The 22,457-nt window shown below is 38.7% G+C and overlaps 3 protein-coding genes across 3 annotated transcripts; 2 read left to right on the top strand and 1 right to left on the bottom strand.

The window, feature by feature from the left end:
* Window positions 1–1,589: 1,589 nt before the first annotated feature.
* Window positions 1,590–5,318, bottom strand: LOC111572112 (monocarboxylate transporter 2). Its single transcript, XM_023275641.3, has 5 exons — window positions 5,146–5,318; window positions 4,798–5,028; window positions 4,488–4,631; window positions 2,577–3,437; window positions 1,590–2,469 (listed from the first exon to the last, which is right to left on the bottom strand). Exons 2-5 carry the CDS (start codon window positions 5,012–5,014, stop codon window positions 2,246–2,248), a joined length of 1,446 nt encoding a protein of 481 aa, XP_023131409.1. The 5' UTR covers window positions 5,015–5,028; window positions 5,146–5,318; the 3' UTR covers window positions 1,590–2,245.
* Window positions 5,319–9,258: 3,940 nt separating this feature from the next.
* Window positions 9,259–13,335, top strand: LOC111572133 (uncharacterized). Its single transcript, XM_023275668.3, has 3 exons — window positions 9,259–9,719; window positions 12,712–12,900; window positions 13,005–13,335. Exons 1-3 carry the CDS (start codon window positions 9,576–9,578, stop codon window positions 13,197–13,199), a joined length of 528 nt encoding a protein of 175 aa, XP_023131436.2. The 5' UTR covers window positions 9,259–9,575; the 3' UTR covers window positions 13,200–13,335.
* A 1,366-nt stretch (window positions 13,336–14,701) lies between these two features.
* Window positions 14,702–21,195, top strand: LOC111572110 (calcium-independent phospholipase A2-gamma-like). Its single transcript, XM_023275639.3, has 9 exons — window positions 14,702–15,037; window positions 16,065–17,567; window positions 17,803–17,955; window positions 18,043–18,200; window positions 18,642–18,736; window positions 18,829–19,000; window positions 19,124–19,181; window positions 19,375–19,569; window positions 20,528–21,195. The coding sequence occupies exons 2-9, from the start codon at window positions 16,152–16,154 to the stop codon at window positions 20,984–20,986; spliced, it is 2,706 nt and encodes a 901-aa protein (XP_023131407.2). The 5' UTR covers window positions 14,702–15,037; window positions 16,065–16,151; the 3' UTR covers window positions 20,987–21,195.
* The last annotated feature ends 1,262 nt before the right edge of the window (window positions 21,196–22,457 follow it).

Here is a 22,457-nt window from a genome sequence, read left to right as displayed (position 1 = left end):
GATTAACAGTGCTGTATCCTCTTCATTAAGCATCAACATGGCTGCCTTCTTGCCTTCTCGCAGTTCTCTTCCTTTAGGCATTATTGGGTGACGCTATAGATTGCATTATCTGTTGACTTTGCAAATACAGCTTGTGCACAAAATAATGGGCATTCAAAAATGCTTTCAGCCTTTTATTGTGAATTTTTGACATTTTTACATATTTTTGCATCATGTTTTTAGATGTAATTTATTTTATGTATTGAATAATTACAAAGATTCAAGATTATCAATGTTGAAGGCCTGTTGTGCAGACTTGTGTAGAAAAAGGAAAAAAACTGCAGGTGGTCTAATATTTGCTTTTAGTTGCATATATCTGCACATATATATACTATACTGTTTTGTATGGTGCATACACTTGCAGGGGCCATGGTTCTGCAAGGATACGTCTGATACTTCAGGTGCATTTTGCTGATAATGCTTGTGTACTTTTACTTAGATCGGGTCTTTCGTGTGCAATGATGCATTGATTTTACTTGTATTAGAGTGTTTTTACTGTTTGGTATATGTAGATCTACTCAGCATATCTCTCCATGTGCACATATTTTTGTACAATTAAACAGCTATGAGGTAAAATTTGAGCTTGATTGTGTAACATGGAGTCAAATTAATCTATTTGGGTGAATAATGTGATAGTAATTTTTTAAAAAAATCACTGGATCAAAGCAAAGCACTGACTAGTAAAAGTCAACCAAACCTTGAATATCATCGGTTCTGACCCAATGATGTTTAGCTGACTGAAATTTAACTAAGAACCAAGGAAAAGACCACCAACTCATAAGAAGGGGACTTGCACTGTTTATCTGATTTGCAGATAATGTTATCTATGGTTACAAATAAACGTATTGATCTGCTCACATAAGCAATTTTCATCCATCTGAAGAGGGAGTCAATATGCACCTTGCAGGGACATGATAAGGAAGGATCATTTAAGCATACCTCTGTAATAATGACATTGTTCTCTTTTTGAATGGCTCGCCCATGTATCTTGTGTATTGCATGTGCTTGAGGATAAGGACTGTAAACATGCAGTGTGTGTGTGTGTGTTCTTAGAAAGGTTGACCTGTGCTGAGATGATGTGACCTGACTGAAGATCAAAAATTCTATGTGCTGTCAGGTATTTTCTCGGTGATGTGGTGGATGAGTCAGATTCTTGGCCTTCCATTTTTAGTCTCTTTATTGTCCACATAATAGCAATGTTCCGAATGTATTAGCTGCCCATTAAAGATACACAACCCACTAAAGTGCATTTTAAAATACCAACATGTCTGCAGGGCTGACCTGCAGCTATAAAGGTGTTATATGCACAATACTTTTTATGTCAGTGTGGCTAAGTAATGCATTTCACACATGCAAAACATTTCCATAACTTTCTACTGCATTTTTATGACTTTACTAAAGTTGTGTTGCAGTGGAACAACTTTTATAAATCCCAGTGACACTGAAAATGTGTTTAACTCTAGGCTACAACACATAGAAGTATATTTTTTTCTCCAACTGAGATTTAAATTTATGAGCAGAACAGGCAGAAATAGAGGAACTCTGCAGTCTTTAAAGCAGACATATCATTTTATTATTATTTTTTTAAAATTACTGCACCTTTGGGGACCCATTTAAAATATCTAGCCTCCCATGGGGAGGTCATGAACCAAATTATGGAAAGTAAAGCTTTGAAGAATTAAATCACCAATGAGGATACCTGCTGTTTAATTGCATTTTAATGAAAAAGATACTGTCTGGCGCACTTTGAGCTGTCACACGATAGGGTTCTGTGCCATCTAGTGGTAAGAAGATGATAATCAACAGTGATATGACTTTATGTTGTGAGGTTTTGTCTCATTATTTTATATCATTCCCTCTGGAAAATTATTTTCTTATTCAGCCAACAAAGAAACAAAAGGAACCATAATAATTCATAGAGGCATTAAGATAATTGCGCTGGAAGGAACAGAGCATAAATCTGGATGATTTATGAATAAACAGCACTAGAGTTCCAGTGGTCATATAATGAGATAATAATAACATACATAAAATAGCTATTAACAAAATAACAAATGTAGATCTATGGATAAGTAGAGGTCCGAAGAGTCCAACAAAGTCAAAATGCTAAATATTTCAATTTATAATAGCCTATATACTGCATGGAAAGCCTATGCAATGTTATTATATTATATGTTACACACCGCTAAAATCCTTGCCAGTAACTTCACCCATCAGCTGCATCCACTGTTTTATCGTCTTGGTTCATTTTAAGCTCCACTGTCTCTTCAGAAGTCTTCATCTCCACAGCGACACTCTGTCTCTGCTCCTCGTCCAATTTCTTGTAGTTGTAGTAATGCATGATGAAGAAAAATATACCAGGCACCAGCATAAACACACCACAGGCATAGTACATGTATTTGTAGTCCCCAAAAATGTCAACCAGAGCTCCTAAAAGAGAATATGAACACTCAGTTGGTCACTGTGTTAGGAATTCCATATTTAATTTCAGCGTGTATGGTCTGAAATGAAAAAAAGAATCTAGATAATTCACAAACCTGAAAGTGGAGGTCCCAGGAGCACCGGTCCACACTCTATAATGGTGACAAGTCCGACTGCACTGGAGAACCGATTAGCTCCAACAAGGTCCATCAGAACTTCAAACAGCAGTGCAGAAAGCATCCCAAAAGCCAAACCAAAGAAGACGGCATAAACAACTAGGCCCAAGTATCCAGACGCCAGCGGGCACAGTAGGTGACACACACCGTTGTATGAAACAGCAAAACTGAAAAAATATTGTATTCTTGGCCTAACCCACTTGGTGTTGCCAATGAATCCAGTTGCTGGTCTGATAAACATGTCCACGAGAGCAAAAATAGAGAGCAAGAAAGCTGCTGAATATTCATCGATCCCAAGATGTTTGGCATACGGAGCCAGAAACACCACAGGCGCAAAAAAGCCAAAGAACATGATCACATTGCCCGCGAGATAAATGAGGAAACCGCGGTGTTTGAAAAGAGAGATGTCTATTAGTTTATGGACATTACTCTGACCCTTGCTCGCAGTTTGACTGTCTTCATTCAGAAGGTCTGCTGACTGTGCACCGGTGTTCACAGTCTCAGCTTCCTCACCACCTCCATTACGCTTTGGTGATTCATTGGTCGGCTTGGGTTGGACACGTTTGTTGACTGGTCTCATCAGAGCGCCAGCTACACAGCAGTTCATTACAATGGATCCCAGGATGAGGAAACTCCCTCTCCAGCCAAAAGAATCAAACAGAAACTGATTGAGAGGAGCCAGAGTGAACAGAACCACTGGACTTCCAGTCATAGCGAGTCCATTCGCCAGCGGCCTCTTAGCCTGGAAGTATGTGCCTATAATCGTCAGGGCCGGCTGCAGATTAAAGGCAAGCCCAAAACCTGTGGACATGATAAAATGACACACCATAAGGAATTTATTTTCTTTATATTAAATGCATATATTATAAAGCGATAGAAGGAAACCTGATACCTGCTGTGTTTTTAGAAATTGTATCAAAAGATTGATTTGGAAACATTGAAATTACCATCTAAGTGAAGGAAGAAAGAAATTTTTTGCATACCAGCTTCTCAGTTATAAAGATTTCCCTCTTTGCATTGTAATTTGGTATTGTAAATGGAATTTCTTTGGATTTTGGACAGTTGATCAGACAAAACATGCATGCCATCTATCCTAACCCTAACCCTAACCCTAGAAAACTGACTTTTTACCCTGAGTTTATACACCAATCAACTGACGACTTGAGAAAATAATCAGGAGAATAATCAACTATTAGCTAGTTGCAGAGAATTATTATTTCTTTTAAAATTCATATTTTATGTCCAGTGTGGTTCAATACTTAGTTAATATATAATAATAATATATTATATGAATACATTTTACATCAAAAAAAACATCCAGCCACTCTTCTCATAGTCAGTTCTGTCTTACTGATGCACCTGCACTGGATTAGAGATTAAGTTTAAAGTCTGAGAGTTTGTTTACTTACTATGATCATGTGATCATGGCATGTATGCGTACATGTGTGGACTTTCTTAAAGTATCTGGTTAAGCAAGACTTTGAAAACAACAAGCTCTAATCGCTCTGTCTGAACAAGGTATTACATTAAGATCATTTCACCACAGTTCAATCAAAAATTAACACACTGTACTGAACAGGATTAACCTCACACATGGGCGCAACAATCCGAGTGGACTGGACTGACCCTCATAGTAACCAAAACAGCCCATGAATGTGAGTTACGACATAATCACTGCATCCTCCAGAGTCAGAGAGCATTGAGCAAACATTACAATGAGCAGCTGCAACCTTACTAGAAACACTTGTGCAATTTATGAAAATGAATAACTTGCAGAGATAGGTTACTGGGTGTTTGACAAGCACTAACATGTCTGATTTTCAACAACAAAAAGAGGAAAACGTATTTTACCTCCAATCACTCCAACACAAAGATACAGATGGATGATACTGGTGCCAAAAGAAGCGAGCACCATGCCAGTGCAGACCATGATCCCACCGACCAAAACCACAGGTCTGCTGCCATAGCGATTGACTAGCATACTGCTGATAGGACCTGCACACCACAGAGAAACATCTCACTTCATTGGAGTGGACACAAAAAAATGTTAGAACTACTTTGCTCTCTCAAACTAATCATAGAATATGCTGCTTAGGAAAGTGCAAATTTTGGAAAAATGGCTTTGTCATTTTTTTCCCCCACAAGTGTGACAGCCACTGACCTCCTGCGTACATAGAAGCAAGCATGACTGAGGATACCCAGGCAATCTCACTGTAGGAAACTGAGAAATATTCCTGAATCTCCTTGAAATAGATGGTGAGGGACTTGGGAAAGGCATAGGAGAATCCTATGGAGATGAAAGCGCCGAAGACGACAGCCCAGCCCCAGCCTCCGTCTGGTGGGGTGTAGCCTAGATTGGTGGCTGCTGGAGGGGGCATGTTCAATACACCAACTGGAAAGTGGAAGCAGGTAAAAAAAAGAGTGAACAGAGAATAAACAACTGCAGAATTTCAATGAAATAGTAGCATAATTCGCCCTGAAACACAGCCTGCATATCACAAGACCTCACCTCTTGCACAGTCCGTGAAGTCGTTTTAGCTGGAATGTGAACCCCTGTCGCTCTGCCAGAGTGAGGCTGTCTCCCTCAGAAATACCAAAGGCCTTTGATCTCATCACGTGTGCTTGCACAAGTGACCATACAAAACAAAGCCACAGACAAAGATCTCAACAGATGTCTCAATGAGTAGAAAAATGTAATATCTAACTATCTGATCAGGCAAACTTTTTTTCTTTACCAGTTTAAAAGTTGTGTGTTGTTCCCAAGGCCATTGTACTCTGTGTAGGCAGTTTGTGCTGCTTGTTTGTGTAGTTTGTGAGGGTCGGGGTGAGAAAATTGGCAAACCCCTCGTGGCTAAAATCATGCAATGGATTATACATTGTGAAATAGTGAAGTACATGGGAATTCAACTGAGAAACTGTATTCAAATAGAGTGCCATGTCTGTTTTTTGTTAGTCGGTGAAATAAACACCTGGGTGCCTATGAGACACAAAGCAACCAAGATTAGACAAAAAGTTACAGCTAGGAAATGAAAAGCCACTAAAATGAGATGCAAAATGTTGAAAATTCAATGCAATGACCACAAAGAGATGCAAAATGACTGCAAGAAGATGCAGTTTACAGAAACTCTAATCAGAACTTGGTGTGAAAACTCATAAAGCTGAATCTTGAAATAATCAAAAAACTTAAGTCTGATGAAATACTGTTTGTTCCTCCATAGTAGGGGAGTCGTCATGAACTAATGTCGACAACAACAGTGATATTTTAAAAATGAAACATTGATATTATGTTCATAATCCTCATATGATAATATAATAAATAATCCAGCACCAGTAACTGTCTCCCTACTGTCCTGCTGTAATTCAGTTGTCAAAAAAGAGACAAAACACAAAATAAACAGAATTAAAGTTGAATTTGATTGATAGCATTAGTTTTTTAATTCAAAATTTGATATATATTGCAACAACACCATCCTCATGAATTCTTTTGGCCAAGATAAGCTTGTAAATCTAATATCATTGTCATATTTTTTTCAGAACTTAGAGTATCTGTAACTTTCTACAGTCTAAGTCTCGTGGGATTAGTGTGCTTGCAAAATAAAAAGTCCTCAGTTTGTTTTCTTTTCATTAAAATAATGAGATGTTCAAATGTAATGAGCCATTTGTAGCAGTTACCCACTCAGCTTAGCACACGAATAAAAAACCCCAAAAAGGTAAATTAAGACATGCTTAAATTACACTAAACTAAATATCTGCTAGTGGAAATTAGAAAGAGATAAACAAACCCAGAATACCATATTTTAGTTTTTTAAATGCTAATAAAAGGTACTTCCTTTGAGGTACAGTTTTCTCTAAAACGTGCGGCTTAAACTTTGTCCCTGAAGGTAAAACACTTCAGGCAAAAACGTTTTTTTTTTAGTTCTTTCAGACTAACAGAAAGAAAACATCCAAAATACACATTTGGGTGTTTGTCTAATTGAAGATTTTAATTCTAATATGCTGGACATAAATGCAGCATTATATTGAATTCTATCCATTATTTTTTCTCTTAGTATAAGTATGTGTTGTTCCAACACACAGAATCTCTACAACAGAATGGATGTAACAAAACAACTAAGTACACATTGTATTTGACATGACAACAGGCAGTTAGACAATGGAGTTATAGACCACAAGTCACAAATGAGTAGTGAGTCACACATCTGCAACACATGGAGTTAATGATGTTGTTGATGCTGCTTGTGCAATTTTGTCCTGCTCTTCCTGAAGGGCTCAGTGAAGGACTGGACATGTTGGATCATCTTGTTGGACACGTCCATCCAGGCTATTGTGTGGCAGATTGTTTGTCTCACCATGTTGTCTGAAACGATTTCTTATGACGACAAATGGTGGAGTGTCAAGTGTCGGGCTACATCTCTAACTGACATACAGCATCCAGCAGAGAACAACTTGCATTTTGCATTTCAAGGTGACCTTTTATAGTCGCTGGTCAAATGAGTGTCTGTCTATCTATCTGTACCACTATCTGATCTTTGTCCTTTAAAGCCATACCTGACTTGGATGTGGACTCAATGGCTCAGAATTTGTCAGCAGTTCAAAAACATTCTGAGCATAAGTCATAGTTTTGCCCTTCTCATACCAGAACAATAGAAATAAGAAAAGCACTCAGAGAGTGCAGTACTCCACCAAGGCTGCTCAGTCACTGTATGATTTCTGGCAGATAAGTCCCAATAAGTCTGCAGGGGTGGATTTGTAGTAGGATCACAACCATGTGATCGCCAGTGGGCAGCTGATGTAGTGTTTACTTGTTGTCATAGTTACAGTGATGCCGTGCCACTAGGCGAAGTAAATAGATTTTCTTTTCTTTAAGACAGAAAAGAAGATCATTTGCATACTGCTTTTACATTTCTGTCCCATCTAGGCCTATATTACTTGAAAATGAGATTTTTTTTGTGTGTGTACTCTGAGCCAGAATATTTCATTTTAGTAGGATTTACATATGCCAAACTTTCCAACTTTATTCTTATCTAAATTCTGAAAGCTTTTACAGAGGGGTTCATATGCCACTCATTTTCTGATTTAGAGACCATTTTATTCCTAAAACCAAGGTGATAATTAATTTTTTCAAACTAAGCATTGTTGGCAATATTTTTCTGATTTAAGAAGTGATATAAATACTGTACATATCCAAAATCCCCTCAGTGAAAACCTTAGCTTTTAATATGTCCACAAAATGAGACGGAAATTTTAAAGATGTTCAGATTCCTGTTCTAGAAATGAATGCAGATTAGGGCAGACTGCATACAGAAAAAAATGTCAAATCTCACTCCTGTGCAACATCAATGCATTTAAACCTGTGTTTATATATCTTGTACCCATAAACCACAATATAAATGTCTTCTACATATAGAAGAATCTGTGCAGCATTCATAGAATCTGTACAATATTATTTTCATAATTTAATTTCACATTTAAAGGACTCTGTGCAATATCTGCATTTTTACAAATAAAACAATCTTTACAATATCAACAGTGTCAATGTGTATTTATCTATCTATTCTACTGACACCCTTACATGAGTTTTGCTCTATCCCCTTTGCTTCTGTAACATTGCAAATTCCCTGCTCTGGGATTTATGCTTGTTGTAACAAAATTTTATTTGTACTTGGATGACTTCTATTTGTAACAAGTCTGCCAAGCACCAAGGTCCAATAACACGAAGACCATGAGACGCCTCGGCTGAGGAGTCTCTGTTGTCTTCATGAGAAAGGCAAAGCTGTCCTGTGTGAAGGACAGATACTATTATAAGTTTACATTTGTTGTTTGAATCTTGGTCAGACCTCTGAACATGAGTCTGGTGTCGAAATTCTGCCCTTCAGCTGAAATATTCAATCTGCATTTCTCTTCTTTCACTGTTACTCCTGTTATTCTTTCATACAATACAAAGACAAATGCTGTTGCACCTTTACAGTCTTTGATATGGCTCATCCAGATTTCCACAGCAAAGTTATGTTATGTTATGTTATGTTATGTTATGTTATGTTATGTTATGTTATGTTATGTTATGTTATGTTATGTTATGTTATGTTATGTTATGTTATGTTATGTTATGTTATGTGTGTTATGTTATGTTGTGTTATGTTATGTTATGTTATGTTATGTTATGTTATGTTATGTTATGTTATGTTATGTTATGTTATGTTATGTTATGTTATGTTATGTTATGTTATGTTACGTTACGTTACGTTACGTTACGTTACGTTACGTTACGTTACGTTACGTTACGTTACGTTACGTTACGTTACGTTACGTTACGTTATGTTATGTTTATCTTATATCTTGCACCTTCTGTTACCTTTGCACTGAAAAGGAGAAGCTCTCCACTCTCGTTGTACACTGTATAATGACAATAAAGCACATTCTATTATCTTCTATTCTATTCTATTAACTTATCTTGCTTTTACATAATTGTCATTTTTAAACATAGAATTTCAGAAAATTTGTAATGCAAAAACTATTGTCATATTGTCAGCAATCAACTGGGGACGTTTCAAAATTAAACCGTGTGGTGCCTGTCTCAGAAAAAAGCAGCAGAGTGAGACCTCTTGTATTCCAAACCTCTCTGTGTAATAACATCTCCGTGGCTGTTGCGGTTGTTTAACTTTCAGCTTCAGTTAATTTATATTCATTCCACTAAATAACCCAGTGTGCGGAATTTAGACATTGTTTACTCTAAAACTATATGTTTCAGCCGGTCTTTTTGTGATGAACACCGTCTCCGGTGACCTCTGCTTGTGTAAACTCCGCTGCTTGTGTAACATGAACGTTAGCTAGCAGCGTTAGCTAGCGTTAGCTGCACCACAGTCAGGTACCTGCAGCTGTTGTAGCTGTGTAAGCTAGTTAGCTGCCTGTTCAGAAAGCCAGCTTGTAGTAAGTTTTGAGATGTTTGCCCAAGTGAGAACACGCCTGGGCTCGACTTTGGTCAAACTGCCCAGTTGTTTAGGTTCAAGGGCGACGAGAGGAATAACACCTGTCTTCTGCAAACACCAGCACCGGAGTTTCAGCTCAGAGTCTGCTGGTGTCCGGGTAAGAAGCCTCTGGCTCTCTGCTAACCATACGTTCACTTTATTAAACATGGGAGTTTTGTGGGACTTCCTTAAAAAACACGCTGTATTTTATCCATTCTGGTGATATTTTACGCACCAGTTTGTTCCTTTTCTGCATCAATATACAGCTGAAAGCTTCCATAGTTCATGTTCTAAGTGACACTTCAAAATATAAAGTAATATAATGCCATAAGACTCAGGTTTTCTGTAGTGCTTTCAAATATTTATTATCCTGTAGATTCTCGTTTAATATTATCTCTGTTGATTTAGCACCCATGTATGCATAGCTTGCTCGTCTGTCCTGTTTTCTGATAATTATTTGATGGAATAACGTCTTCTACCACTTCATGTCAATGATCAATTCATTTATGTTACGCTGTACAAAACTGTAAACACAGCATGCAAATGATCTTCTTTTCTGACTTAAAGAGTGAGTTAAAAGTCTACTTTTATTTGGCTTTGGAGTTGAAAATGTGAAAAGAGTTTACATTTTGGGCACAAAAAGTTTTTGAGTTTTTATTTAATCCACATCCTTGTCAAGTGTGGCTTTAAAGGACAGTGAGCAGATAGTGTGGCCAGTACACAAACACTCCAGAGACTGTAAAAGGTCACCTTAAAATGCAGCTTTTTATAAATGACACACTGCCACAAGAGAAAGATAACAACAGGCTGTAGGCTGCTGGATGCTGCGTGTCAGTTAATGCTGCAGTCCGACACTTGAATGTCCACAACGCCACTATTTGTCATGTAAGAAATCGTTTCAGACAGCTCTGGATGGATGTGGCAATTGGCTAAGCCAAACCCTTCAGGAATAGTGGGACTGCATTCTACAAGCAGCGTTGACAGCCTCATTTACTCCATGTGTCGTAAACTGTGTCCCTACAGGAAGCACATGGTGGACAAACGTGATTTCTGGTCTTTGACCTCACTGTCAATCTGCACGTTGTCACTTCCAATAGTGTGTTAGAGCAGGAAATACTTATTCACACATGTTAAAAAGAATGTCTAAACTTTAGTAGGTCATGTGTTTCAACAGGATTCCTCCACGTTCAAAACTTTTTGCACATTCAGAACATATCTCACTTATCTGTGTTTGATATACTGAATGGAAAGAAAAACAGTTGAAGGCATTGTGCATTTGTCAGTAAATGTTATAGCAGTTTTTCTATGCAAATGCTACTTTCATTAATTTTCAGAGCACAAAAAGTATGTCTTCACTTGAAAATTGCTGTTTTATGTAACCACACTGCAAATTGAAACCCCACAGACCTGTCACTTCAAAAACCATCTGTCAGTCAGTTCTTTACTAAATCATTATTGGTATTAACTATTAGCAATGATCCATACTGTGAACTATTGTATCAAGTACAGTCACTCACGTACTGTACTTTAGTATACTTTTGTGATATTTTATGCATTTTTTTTTTTTTTTTTAAAATTGCAGACAGATATAGTTACTAGTTAATTATTCAACCTTCATTTAGACTTGGAATACATTGACGTATAGAGGCATCGTTTCAGTAAGAAAATATAAGACGGCACACATAACAGACCTGCATAACAATGACAAAATGTTTAATGGCAAAATTAATAGAATAGTAAAACATTAAGAACAAGCATAGCATTTAAAATTTTAAAACAAATAAATCATCTGGAACCAAAATAAGACAAAAATGAATTTTGCCTAATAATAAAACGAGTTGAATTTTACATTGTTCTCGGTGTTTTTTCACCTTGCTGGTGCCCAGTGAGTAAAACTGGATTTTCAGCTCAGTAAAAACAGCCGACACCTGCAGCGTAATCCAGTCATTTGAGTGTGTATGGTGAAGGCTCACTTTAAGAGACAGAGCTGAAGTAATGTAAGGCGGTTACCAACAGTAAGGGCCTTATAAATAAATAAAACTTAGTGTCTGTCGGAGAGTCGCAGCAAGAATCACAGCATGCATGGATAAAACGTCACCATAATCAAAACTGATGGAAAGCGTCTTTCTACAATGCAGCAGAAAACATGTTTTATTCCTCTAAAAGAAACAATGTTTTGCCGTAATTTAGTCACCAGGTTGAACACGTTTAAATTCTCAGAAATCCAAATTCAGAGATATTTGTACTCAGTGAGTCTTTCAATATCTGAAGCACTCATAGTAGAGATGACATGGTTATCATAATCAATAGGTTTGGCTTTGGGGAAAATCATGTATTGGATGGATTAGGAACTAATTTATGCTTTTGAGAGACAATTTATGATCAGTTTAGAAAATATTATGCTCTGTTATGGTTAAACTACCCGACTGTATAAACAGTCGTTGAAACAAAATGATAACTTCCAAAGCTATTACTTATCAAAATTCTAATATTTGGATTCATTTTATCGGGCTCATTGAGACTGAGATTGTGTTTTCAAAAGAGACTTAAGAAGAAGATGAAATATAAATCACAACTAGCAAACAAAAATACTGCAAATAAGGCCAAGTCCAAAACTTAAAATCACTTCTTTCTGTCTCAAAGGTTGCACCCACAATCTTGACTTCATCCCAACTCACCACAAGTAATTGTTTTTGTAAGGTATATTACTGTGTTTTTATCTTTAGCATTACTAAATACTTTCCTAACTCTTCATTCTTTTTTCCCCGTGGTGGAAACATGCTTCTGTAATTACCATTATATATAAATTACAAATAGCCCAGTTTTCTAGATACAGTGGACATTTATTAGCAGTTATGTTCCAAGTTAAATATTAAGTAGTGATGAAATATCAGTAATTTCCACAGGTAATCCCTTTTCAATTTCCCACATCCTTTATTCTGTTTTCTACACAATAGAGCAAATACTGATATGTGACCAAAGCACATGAAAAATCTCTTTTTCCCACTTGGTAATTTTGCTCTTGTCCTTGAGTGAGTGAAGTAGCCCAAACTCAAGCAGAAAATTGAAGACAGCGGCGCTCTTATCATCTATTATCTGCTCCATTCCAGGTGCTGTACGATGGGCTTTGTCCTATATGCGTGACAGAGATCCGTTTCCTCGAGTTTCTGCAGAGAAATGAGTCTGGGAAAGTACATTTTATTGATATCGCCCTGCCAGACTATGATGGAGCAAAATACCACAACGTCACCTATGAGATGGCCATGGAGGTGATGCATGTGATCGATGAGAATGACCAGGTAAACTCAGATTTCACTGACTTGACATAGACTGTCATAGTCCGTATGTCAGTATGCAGATTATCCTATGCAGTATTATGTACTTTCATACTGTGTATTGGCAGATTCATCGTGGGATCCCAGCGTTTGCTGTCATGTACAGTGCAGTGGGCCTCGGCTGGTTGGGTCGCTTCATGATGTGGTCGCCTGTGAGGCCACTTATGGACAAATCTTATGCCATCTTTGCAAAGAATCGCCTTAAGTGGACCGGACGTGGGGAGGAGTGCATGACAGGACGCTGTGAGAAGAAAATACAGTGATTCTTGACCTCAGACAAAAAGGAACTGTTCAAACAGGTTATGAATAAGTGCATAAACACCTCATGGTCATTCCTGTATAGCCACTGGTTTATCATAAACCTGACATTAAAGGTTAATATATGTTGCTAAAGTTAAATATTGTTTGAGTTCTTCATTTAGTTCATGAAAACATCTACAAAAAATGAAGCAGAGAATTCGAAAAGATTCTTCAATGTGCTGAAACTGGCATGAATATTAAAAAGTAGTTCATAATCTTCACTTCACATTAAGCATCCAAAAATTGTAACTGAAAGCACAGTTTCACCAAAGCAGATTCTGACAAATAACATCATTTTGTCAGGTTTCTTTTGAGGAAAATGAAATAAAAAAATTGGTAAGACGACAGACAATCAAAAGAAACTCCGGATACTGAAAAAGATCAAAAAACATGGCAGCCGAGAGAAAGGAGCTCACTGTGAAAGACCAATTGTGTATTTTATGAAGGGCTGTCATATTTTGGCAAATGTACAGTACAGAGATAAGACTGAAAGTCGGTGAGGCAAAATACAGTCAATTTCCTGTCATGCACAGGGTCTCAGATTGAGTTTCATTTAAAGGCCGATAAAGAACTAAACTGTCAGGAAGCTGCCACTAGATGTCAATGTAAGTCTGAAATAATATCAGTGGTGGGAGTGGAATTGTTGCTGCAGATGTCAGCTGTGATTGATCCGATCATTGAATGTTGCTTTGTCTGGAAAAGGCTTACTAATACCAGCTTAGTTCAGTAGATTTTTTGCGTTTAAATTATGTTTTGAAAGGGACAGATACAGGCACTTTTTGGCTCCACATGAGCCTCTGCTGTTATGAAGAACAACACACTGCAGTGCAGAACAGCATGTGCTCGCCAGAGGTTAGCCATAGGACGCTGATGTTTACAAAACATACTCTGATATAGCATAAGGCAGACACTTAGACATACTTCCTGTGTTTGTGTGCCACAACAATGGCAAATTACTGGTTAATTATTTATATGGAGGGTATCAATAAAATAACACTTGTCTGGAGCATATACATAAACAGAAGGGATGAAGACAAAGGGTGAAGTTTGTTTATTTTACTTGCTCACTATCTATTTAATAATTAAAGCATGTGCATGTTTTTGTTAGGTAAAGCAGGAACAATGGGTAACAATGTTGGAGTAAAAATGCATTTTTTATAGTATAATTTATTCTTTAAATTCTGTATTCATGGAAAAATACAGCTTTAACTATAAAGTAATTTATGGTATGGATCGGATTGTAAAACAAACCCCCTTTGTCCAGTCTTCACTTCATTTTCATTGTCAATATAGTATCATTACAGGATATATTAAAGTTTAAATAGTTACATTTAAATATTTTTTGTTGAAGCTGGCTTTCCTATAGATATAGATACACTGTAATTACATTCCTGGTGTCTTATGTGCGCGACTAAAGAATAAAACTACTTGTGATTCCTTACACTGCTGTCTGTTTGGAGAAAGGTGTGCAATAGTGTGCGTGATGTGCTCTGACGTATCACCAAGACCCTCGAGTTGTCACCCCCCTCTAATTTTAGACTTGTGCTCGTCGGCAGCGACAGCACATGACTTTAAGCCTGTGTGGTCTTATTGAACATTGGCCAAGCCGGCCAACCCCCCACAGCCCAGCTCAGCCAATAAGATTAAAGCCCTGCGTGTAGCAAGGATTGAATTAAGTATCAAAACACAGTAGAAATAGTGCATCTGACAGTTGTCAAAAGTTCCTGGATCTCAGAGAGCAGAAATTTTGCAGCAAGAGGAACTGTGAAGACAAAAGAACCGGGTGTTACCTGTGTCTCAGGTAAATGTTCAGTGTATGTTTTGAACACATTTTCTGTCAAGGTTAGAGGACCTGTGAGCTACTTTGGCTCATGACCTTGCCCTGCGTAGTGGAAAACAACTGTAGTTGATGTTTGACTGTTGAATACCCAAACTGTCTGCCTTCCTCTTTGTGAAGCTACCAGAAAACATGTCTGTTAGTGCACCTTTTTATTTTTTTTAGCATAACTTAATAATACACTCATATGTTAAGGATATGAGGTCAACTTAGGGTACAGCTGTGTTTGTTGTCATACTGCAGACATATTGATAGACATAGAGCGTTATTTACTGGCCTTGTAGACTTGTGTGTTACCTCTGAGGTTTCATGTTACATTCCTGAAGGGACGCAGTACTGGGAAGTACAGTGGAAGGTTATTGTGTTTGTACACAGATCAGCTCACTGTGGAAGCATGCAGCACTTCATTTATAGCAGTGACAACCTGCCTGTGCTCTGAACAGACATGCTCAGTGCAGTTTTTATCCTAGGTTTACACCTATTAAGATTCAAGGTGATTTATTTGTAGAAATCAATGACTTTTGTACAAATTAATAGATTTAACTTGATATAACTTGTGTGTTTTTAACCAATAGACATTTGCAGCTGTGCTCTTCAAATGATGTATCCTCCTATTTTCCTGTAGTGTCACCATTGTTTACATTTTTATACAAATGTATCCACAACCGTTGCGAAAGAGAGGATAAAATATAATGATGCTGATCCCTTAATCTTAAATCTGTCACCATCATTTCAGAATTTCAAACTGTATTTTGTCAAGATTATGAAAAAAATAACTGAAAAATCACATCTATCATCACCCTAAGCTGCACTTGTTTAGTGCTAATTAGCAAAAGTTAGCATGCTAACATTCCCAGATTAGATTTTAACAGGGTAAATATAATATCTTCTGAACATCAACATGGAAATGTTGTAAGCATTTAGGATTCAAATTTAGTTTCTTTTTGACTGTGTTTTTTTTGTGTGTGTGTGTGTGTGTGGTTTTTCCCAGATTCCTGTTGAATACACTGTTATGGCCTAACTCAACGCAAGCCAAGTGACGTTTGGACTTCAGTTGATCGCTGCTCACTACATCAACATGGGTCGCTACCTCGGCACCAACCTGTGTTCAAGCTCTGTGAACAGGACTTTGAAAATGTGCCGCAAAATTAGGTACACAATGAGCCCTATCAGAAAGGACCAGCGTATGGCCAAAGCACTGCTCAGTCTGGACAAATATTCACAGCTGCCACCCTCTCAACCTTCTAGATCTGCAAGACAGGCTGCTTTTAACAATGTAAAGCACAGTGATGCATGCTCTACCTCTCACTGCTTCCTCCGAGACTATACCAAAGAAGCAAGGCATCTCCAGATTGTGCGTTTTTGTTCGTCTTCTGACAGGGATGCATTCAAAGCCGACGCTCCAGTTGGTATTTATGAGGAGGCTCAGAGCAATTTTCATCTGAGTTCACTGGGAGGACGTCTCGGTCAATCATTTAACCAGTTGTCCAGACACATTAACATTTATTTCAAGAGAAAGAATGCTGTAGCGCTTGCTGAAAATGTCACTCTTGTTGTCACAACTCCAGAGTATCTTGGCAGGCAGCAGAGGCGCAGACAGAGTCAACGGGCAACCACAGAGCAAAATGTTTCTGAGAGCAAAGACACAGCGCAAAGCAAACAAGAGAGCTCAGAAACAAGTTCTTCAACAAAGGAATTATCTGCGCTGCAACTATTTCATACCAGCTCTTTAGCAACAAGATTTGGTGAGAGCTACAGCTACGTTGCTCATCACATTAACTCAGTGTTCTCTCGAGGTTTTGCAAAAGTTAGAGGCCAGGAGGATCTGGAAGCCGTGTCTTCTACCAGAGGGACCAACAGGAGGCAGAAGAGGAGAAAACTGCAAAACACGTACATTACAAATGCTAAAGATGACGACCTGCCTCAAGTGACATCCAGTAGTGAAAAGGCAGCAGTGGAACACAACAATCTCTCCAGCAGCTGGGAGGAAGGATACCTTTACTTTGCAAGACACATCAATAGATACTTTGGTGCCAAAGTTACAGATGAAGCTCAGAATAAAAGAGAACAGCTGCCTGTAGAAAAGAATAATGCTTGCAAAAAATACATTTCAACACAATCTGCATTACAAACTCACAAGTCACAACCGAAGCAAGCACCGATTAACCCTGAATCTGGAGGCCTTTTCCACCGCAGCTTTAATGCAACTGACTTCGGTGAAAGCTATTTTCAGACATCCAGTCACATCAATCAGTATTTCAAGAGTCAAAGCGAACTGGATGAGGACACTGATGGAAATCACATGACAAAGATGAACCCTGGATCCCTGAAAACCCTTGAGAGGACAAAAACTGTATCTTTCATGGACTGCCTTCTCCACCCGACGAGTGCCATTCCAGACCTGCTGGGTTCTTATCTAAAAGCAGGCACCATGTCCCAGACTAACAAGCCCAAAACTGCCATGACGCCACCACAGGCAATGATAAATAAAAAGGTGAGCTGAGGTTACATGTTCATTGGCTTCCTATTAATCAATAGTATGGGAATTATTTATATTATAGAGTTATTTTTGAAAGCTACTTGGTGGATCTCATATACCTTCTTCTAGCTGGTCTGGTGCTGCTCACATTAATGAAACTTCAACTACAAGATTTTAAAAACTTGCTGGTTGTGTTAAAATTAAATGAGATTGTTATAAGAGTAAATGATTTGTGGTTGTATGCTGTCAGCTGGTCTTGAGTCACAGGAAGGCAGAGGAAATGACTCTTGGGTTGCTGGGCAGTTTGGGACTGGCTTCATCTCCACAAGCTTTTGTTACCTGCATTGAGGCACTTAATGAACACCTGATCCGCTACCCCTCATGTAAAGCTCTGATCTGGCAGGTTTGTTGGAAAGGAAACAGTCACATTTAAAATGTTTCACAAACTGATTTAACCTCTTTAACTTGCCAAAAATGTTTCTGTTTCCAGGAGAAAACTGCAGTCACGCTGTTGAGACAGCGGCGAACCTACAGACACCACCAGGAACTTCAGGCTGCTGTAAGAGAAAGCTTGGCTCTGATTGGATATGTGGATCCAGTCAAAGGTCGTGGCATTAGAGTGCTCTCAATAGATGGTGGCGGCACAAGGTAAATTTAAGAAAATGCATTCCAAACCTTAAGAAGGTAGCGACACATCTGAGAAACATCATTAGGTGGTCTGTTTTTTTCTGATAAATGGTGCAAAACCCCCCAAAAATATAGTTTATTATCATCTTAACACATAAAAATAACAAATCCTCATGTTTGAAAAGATGAAAAGAGCAAATCTTTGATATTTTTTCTCGCAGAATGACTCAAAGGATCCACTGATTATCAGACTCGATGCTTAGTCTTTTAATTCGGTTGATAAATCAGTGAATCAATCTCTTCACCTCAGCTTAGAATTTCATTTAAGATGCCCTCTTTCTTGTGGTTCTGTACACAACTACTTCGGTTAAATTAAGTGCAACACAAGATAAGTGAATGTCCCAAACCATCAGGATGTTGATATTTTATTTTTTGTTCTATCTGTGTTTATTTCTTTTCCAGAGGTGTGGTGCCTCTGCAGTTTTTAAAGCTGCTGGAAGAAGAAACAGGCAAAAAGATCCACCAGCTGTTTGACTACATCTGTGGAGTGAGCACAGGTGACAAAAATCACACTGACTTGCATCTAGATGTTTCTTAATCTGAGTATATTTTTGTCTCATTTTTCTGTCTCTGCATTTGTTTACTGAAGGTGCCATTCTGGCCTTCATGTTGGGTCTGGCCCGTTTCTCTCTGGAGGAGTGTGCTGACATGTATCGTCGATTTGGATCAGAAGTGTTCCGGCAAAACCCGCTGGTTGGCACTGTGAAGATGGGTTGGAGTCACTCGTACTATAACACTGAGACCTGGGAGGCAATACTACAGTATGCACAGAATGCATTATATCACTCTACACGTGCTTCAGTGAAAGGGCTGCATTTCTAATATGTTATCGAGACAGTAATATAGTCTGCTCTGAATATATTTTCTGTTTTTATCTTATTTAGAGAGAAGCTGGGTGGTAGGCTGCTTATTAAAACAGCCAGAGATGAGTTAAGTCCCAAGGTAAGATCATTGCATGTTAGGCTCACAACACTGATAGTCCAGTGCAGCTGGAATAATGAGGCCTCAGCAGCTGCAGTAGAGCACCCCACTGTGGTCAGATTGCAATTAGCAGCAATGGGTTTTTTTTTGTTTGTTATAAGCACAAAAATTGGAGTTTGCACAGCTGTAACAAAGGCTTTTGTGATCTCTTCAGGTTTCAGCAGTCAGCGCAGTGGTAAATTGGGGTACCAGTCCGAAGGCTTTCGTCTTCCGCAACTATAACCATAAACCAGGTTGCCTGAGTCGCTATGCAGGAGCTTCAGGCTGCCAGATGTGGCAGGCGGTTCGGGCATCATCTGCTGCACCAGGATACTTCCAGGAGTTCACTTTGCAAAGTGACATTCACCAGGTTGTGAACCACAGTCATTACAGACTCATTTTAAGGTTTTGTAATTTAAAGCAAGCATAATCAATATTTTTGAGAATAGCAATATATCAAATCACAATTTGAACAGAGCCAGCACTAGTATCACCTGAATCTGCAGCTTTGACCAGCTCCACTGAGCTTTATTTTGATTTACAGCTCACTGTTGCTGCCTTGGTTCACTGTAACTGCTCTCAAAGAGTTTAATTACATTTCTCACAGGCAGCAATTAATCAACTATTACAGAGTTGTTGTCCTCTGCATGTGGCCAAACTCTCCTTATGGTGCCCACAAAAGCCTATTTTTGATTCAACTGAAATACAATAAATCTCCCACCTTCAGCAGTAAGTAAAAGTACACAATCATCCCACTTTTCTGTCCACCTGCAGGCAGCAAATTACACCAGCAGCAGGTGCGTTGGAGGAAAGTACGACTTGAAAACAGCTGGAAAAACACTCCTGCAAACTGTCTTGCTTACTGCTGGAATATTTGTTATTTATAGCATGTGGTTCTGTCCAACCTTACAAAGGACTAACTGACCAAAATAGTGCAAAGTAAGCGTTTTCTCTGGGGACAGTTGTTGGGTTTATAAGGTTTTGTATAGTAAGGTCTTGGCCATGTTTAGTGCCCTGAGATGACATGGTATGATTCGTCCCAATAGAAGTAAGACTGAATTCAACTGAAACCAGTGAACATTTACAGCAATAAGCGAGACAGAATGCAAGAGTTTTTTCCTCACTGTGTAACCTTCACATGAAATCATGACATAGGGTTTTTGATAATATAGTTAGAAATAAAGCTGTGGAATTTTATTATCTGTATACAAAAAAAAACCCAAAATGAATGAAGGAGGATAAAAGGGCTTTTTGTTTTGGCTCTCACATGTGGTCCATGTGTGGGTGAGGATCAGCCGAAATGCTTATCCTGTCCCGTGTCTCTGTAGGACGGAGGAATTCTCCTGAACAATCCCTGTGCCTTGGCTGTCCATGAGAGCCGTTTGCTGTGGCCCAACCAGCACTTCCAATGCGTGCTATCGCTTGGCACCGGTCGCTATGACAACGTTAAGAGGGGACCTGCTACCTCCACGAGTTTGAGGGCCAAAATCAGCAATCTGATCTGCAGTGCCACCGACACCGAAGGGGTCCACACCCTGTTGGACGACCTGCTGGCCCCAAACGTCTACTTCCGCTTCAACCCCATGCTGAGCGCTCAGGTGTCCCTGGATGAGAACCGACCGGGAGCCCTGGACCTGCTGCAGAGAGACACCCAGAACTACCTGGAGAGGAATCGGAACAAGTTAGCCAGACTCTGCTTGGTGCTCGGGGCGGAGCGCTCATCTGTTAGCAGAACTAAGGACTGGATGAGTGAGAGGGCCTGGGAGATGAAACAGAGATTGATGTGAGGAGGTGAGAGGAGGCATGTCGACACAGAGATGATTAGCTTGTGTACAGACGCACACTTATACAGACGATGGAGAAAAATAACACAAACACTTTAAAGTGCAACAGCACTGCTGCAGAACACACACACAGGTTGACAAAATGTTTTCTTCCTGTCATAGTACTTGATTTTACGGTGTTTGCTGCTGAAATCATAAAGGCTGCTACATGAGTGAGTCTGTTTCTGCGCCGATCACCCACAAGATTGTCTCCTTCATGCCATGAAAACATTTGCACACAAAATCACTGACTCCACAGACCTCTGTCCTCGAGTATCAAGCATCACCACATTAGCAGGAGATCATTTAAATCCTGGAAGTTGCACACTGTGACCTCCTTGGATCAGACTTGTTTTTCCAGCACATCCCACAAATGTTTGATCAGACTGAAATCCAGGGAATGTGGAGGACAAGTCAACACTTTGAACTCAATGCCTGTTTCTGAACATTTACTACTCAGCCAACAAGCTGTGATGCATTGTGTTTTCCGAAACTTTTCTCTCATAACCAGTATTAATGTTTTCAGCATTTTGTGCAGTCGCTCTTCTCAGGATCAGATTATGCACAGCGGTGAGCCTCGACCACTCATGACCCTAATACCATTTCACTGGTTGTCCTTCTTTGAGCCACTTTTGGTAGGTCCTAACCACTTTATACTTGGAAAAACCCACAACACCTGCTGTTTTGAAGACGCTTTGACCCAATCACGAGGCCATCACAGTTTGTCAGAGTCATTTACATCCTTAAAGTTGCACATTTTTCCTGCGACCATCACATCAACTTCAGGAAATGTTCATTTGTTGCCTAATACATCGGACCCCTTGACAGCTGACATTGTGATGGGATAGTGAATCATTTCATGTCTTAATGGATTTTATAGTATAGTTGATCAGCAATATGCATCACATTTAGTGGAGATGAAGTACCACTATTCTAATAACTTATTTGGGTTGAGTCATTGTGAGGCCATTTTACAGGAACAAACAAACTGCGTAATCTGAGCATCACCACACAGGTCAACAGTATTGTGTTGTTGTTATAAAAAGTTTATGTGACCCTCATATCTTTTGTTTTTAACCCTTTAAGACCCACGATTGAGCAAGTCCGCCAGGACATATTTTTACACTTTTACATGCTGTAGTGCCATTTTTTGGAGTATTTTTATTTGCTTTACATCAAAATAACCCTGATATCCCAAATTTAATATGTATTGACTTATGTCTTAACTACTACAAAAAATTGCTTAAAAGTGCAATAAACCTTAAAAAATGAAAATCGTTTTTGTTTTTTCACATATATTTCAAAATACAGAAATTGCATAGCTGTATCCCTCAAATTTGTAAATGTAAAAAAGTTGCATAATATCCTTTGGAACCGAAGGAAATTTATTTGGAGTCTGTACATAATTTGCTTTTTGAGATATGGTCAATTTTGT

Source organism: Amphiprion ocellaris, chromosome 8 (genome assembly GCF_022539595.1).
Source record: "Amphiprion ocellaris isolate individual 3 ecotype Okinawa chromosome 8, ASM2253959v1, whole genome shotgun sequence".
Lineage (NCBI taxonomy): Eukaryota > Metazoa > Chordata > Actinopteri > Pomacentridae > Amphiprion > Amphiprion ocellaris.
Note: the sequence above shows the minus strand (reverse complement) of the source record. Positions and strands in the feature narration are given on the sequence as shown.

What these genes read in the sequence shown, in the direction of transcription:
- LOC111572112 (XM_023275641.3), bottom strand. Translation starts at nt 5,014, where the DNA reads ATGCCCCCTCCAGCAGCCACCAATCTAGGCTACACCCCACCAGACGGA. An exon ending in TTGTGTTGGAGTGATTGGAG is followed by an intron (nt 3,438 to 4,487) that starts GTAAAATACGTT and finishes TCATGTCCACAG; the next exon opens with GTTTTGGGCTTGCCTTTAAT. An exon ending in CCTGGGACCTCCACTTTCAG is followed by an intron (nt 2,470 to 2,576) that starts GTTTGTGAATTA and finishes ATTCTCTTTTAG; the next exon opens with GAGCTCTGGTTGACATTTTT.
- LOC111572133 (XM_023275668.3), top strand. Translation starts at nt 9,576, where the DNA reads ATGTTTGCCCAAGTGAGAACACGCCTGGGCTCGACTTTGGTCAAACTG. An exon ending in CAGAGTCTGCTGGTGTCCGG is followed by an intron (nt 9,720 to 12,711) that starts GTAAGAAGCCTC and finishes GCTCCATTCCAG; the next exon opens with GTGCTGTACGATGGGCTTTG. An exon ending in TGATCGATGAGAATGACCAG is followed by an intron (nt 12,901 to 13,004) that starts GTAAACTCAGAT and finishes GTGTATTGGCAG; the next exon opens with ATTCATCGTGGGATCCCAGC.
- LOC111572110 (XM_023275639.3), top strand. Translation starts at nt 16,152, where the DNA reads ATGGGTCGCTACCTCGGCACCAACCTGTGTTCAAGCTCTGTGAACAGG. An exon ending in GTAAAGCTCTGATCTGGCAG is followed by an intron (nt 17,956 to 18,042) that starts GTTTGTTGGAAA and finishes TTCTGTTTCCAG; the next exon opens with GAGAAAACTGCAGTCACGCT. An exon ending in ATAGATGGTGGCGGCACAAG is followed by an intron (nt 18,201 to 18,641) that starts GTAAATTTAAGA and finishes TTTCTTTTCCAG; the next exon opens with AGGTGTGGTGCCTCTGCAGT.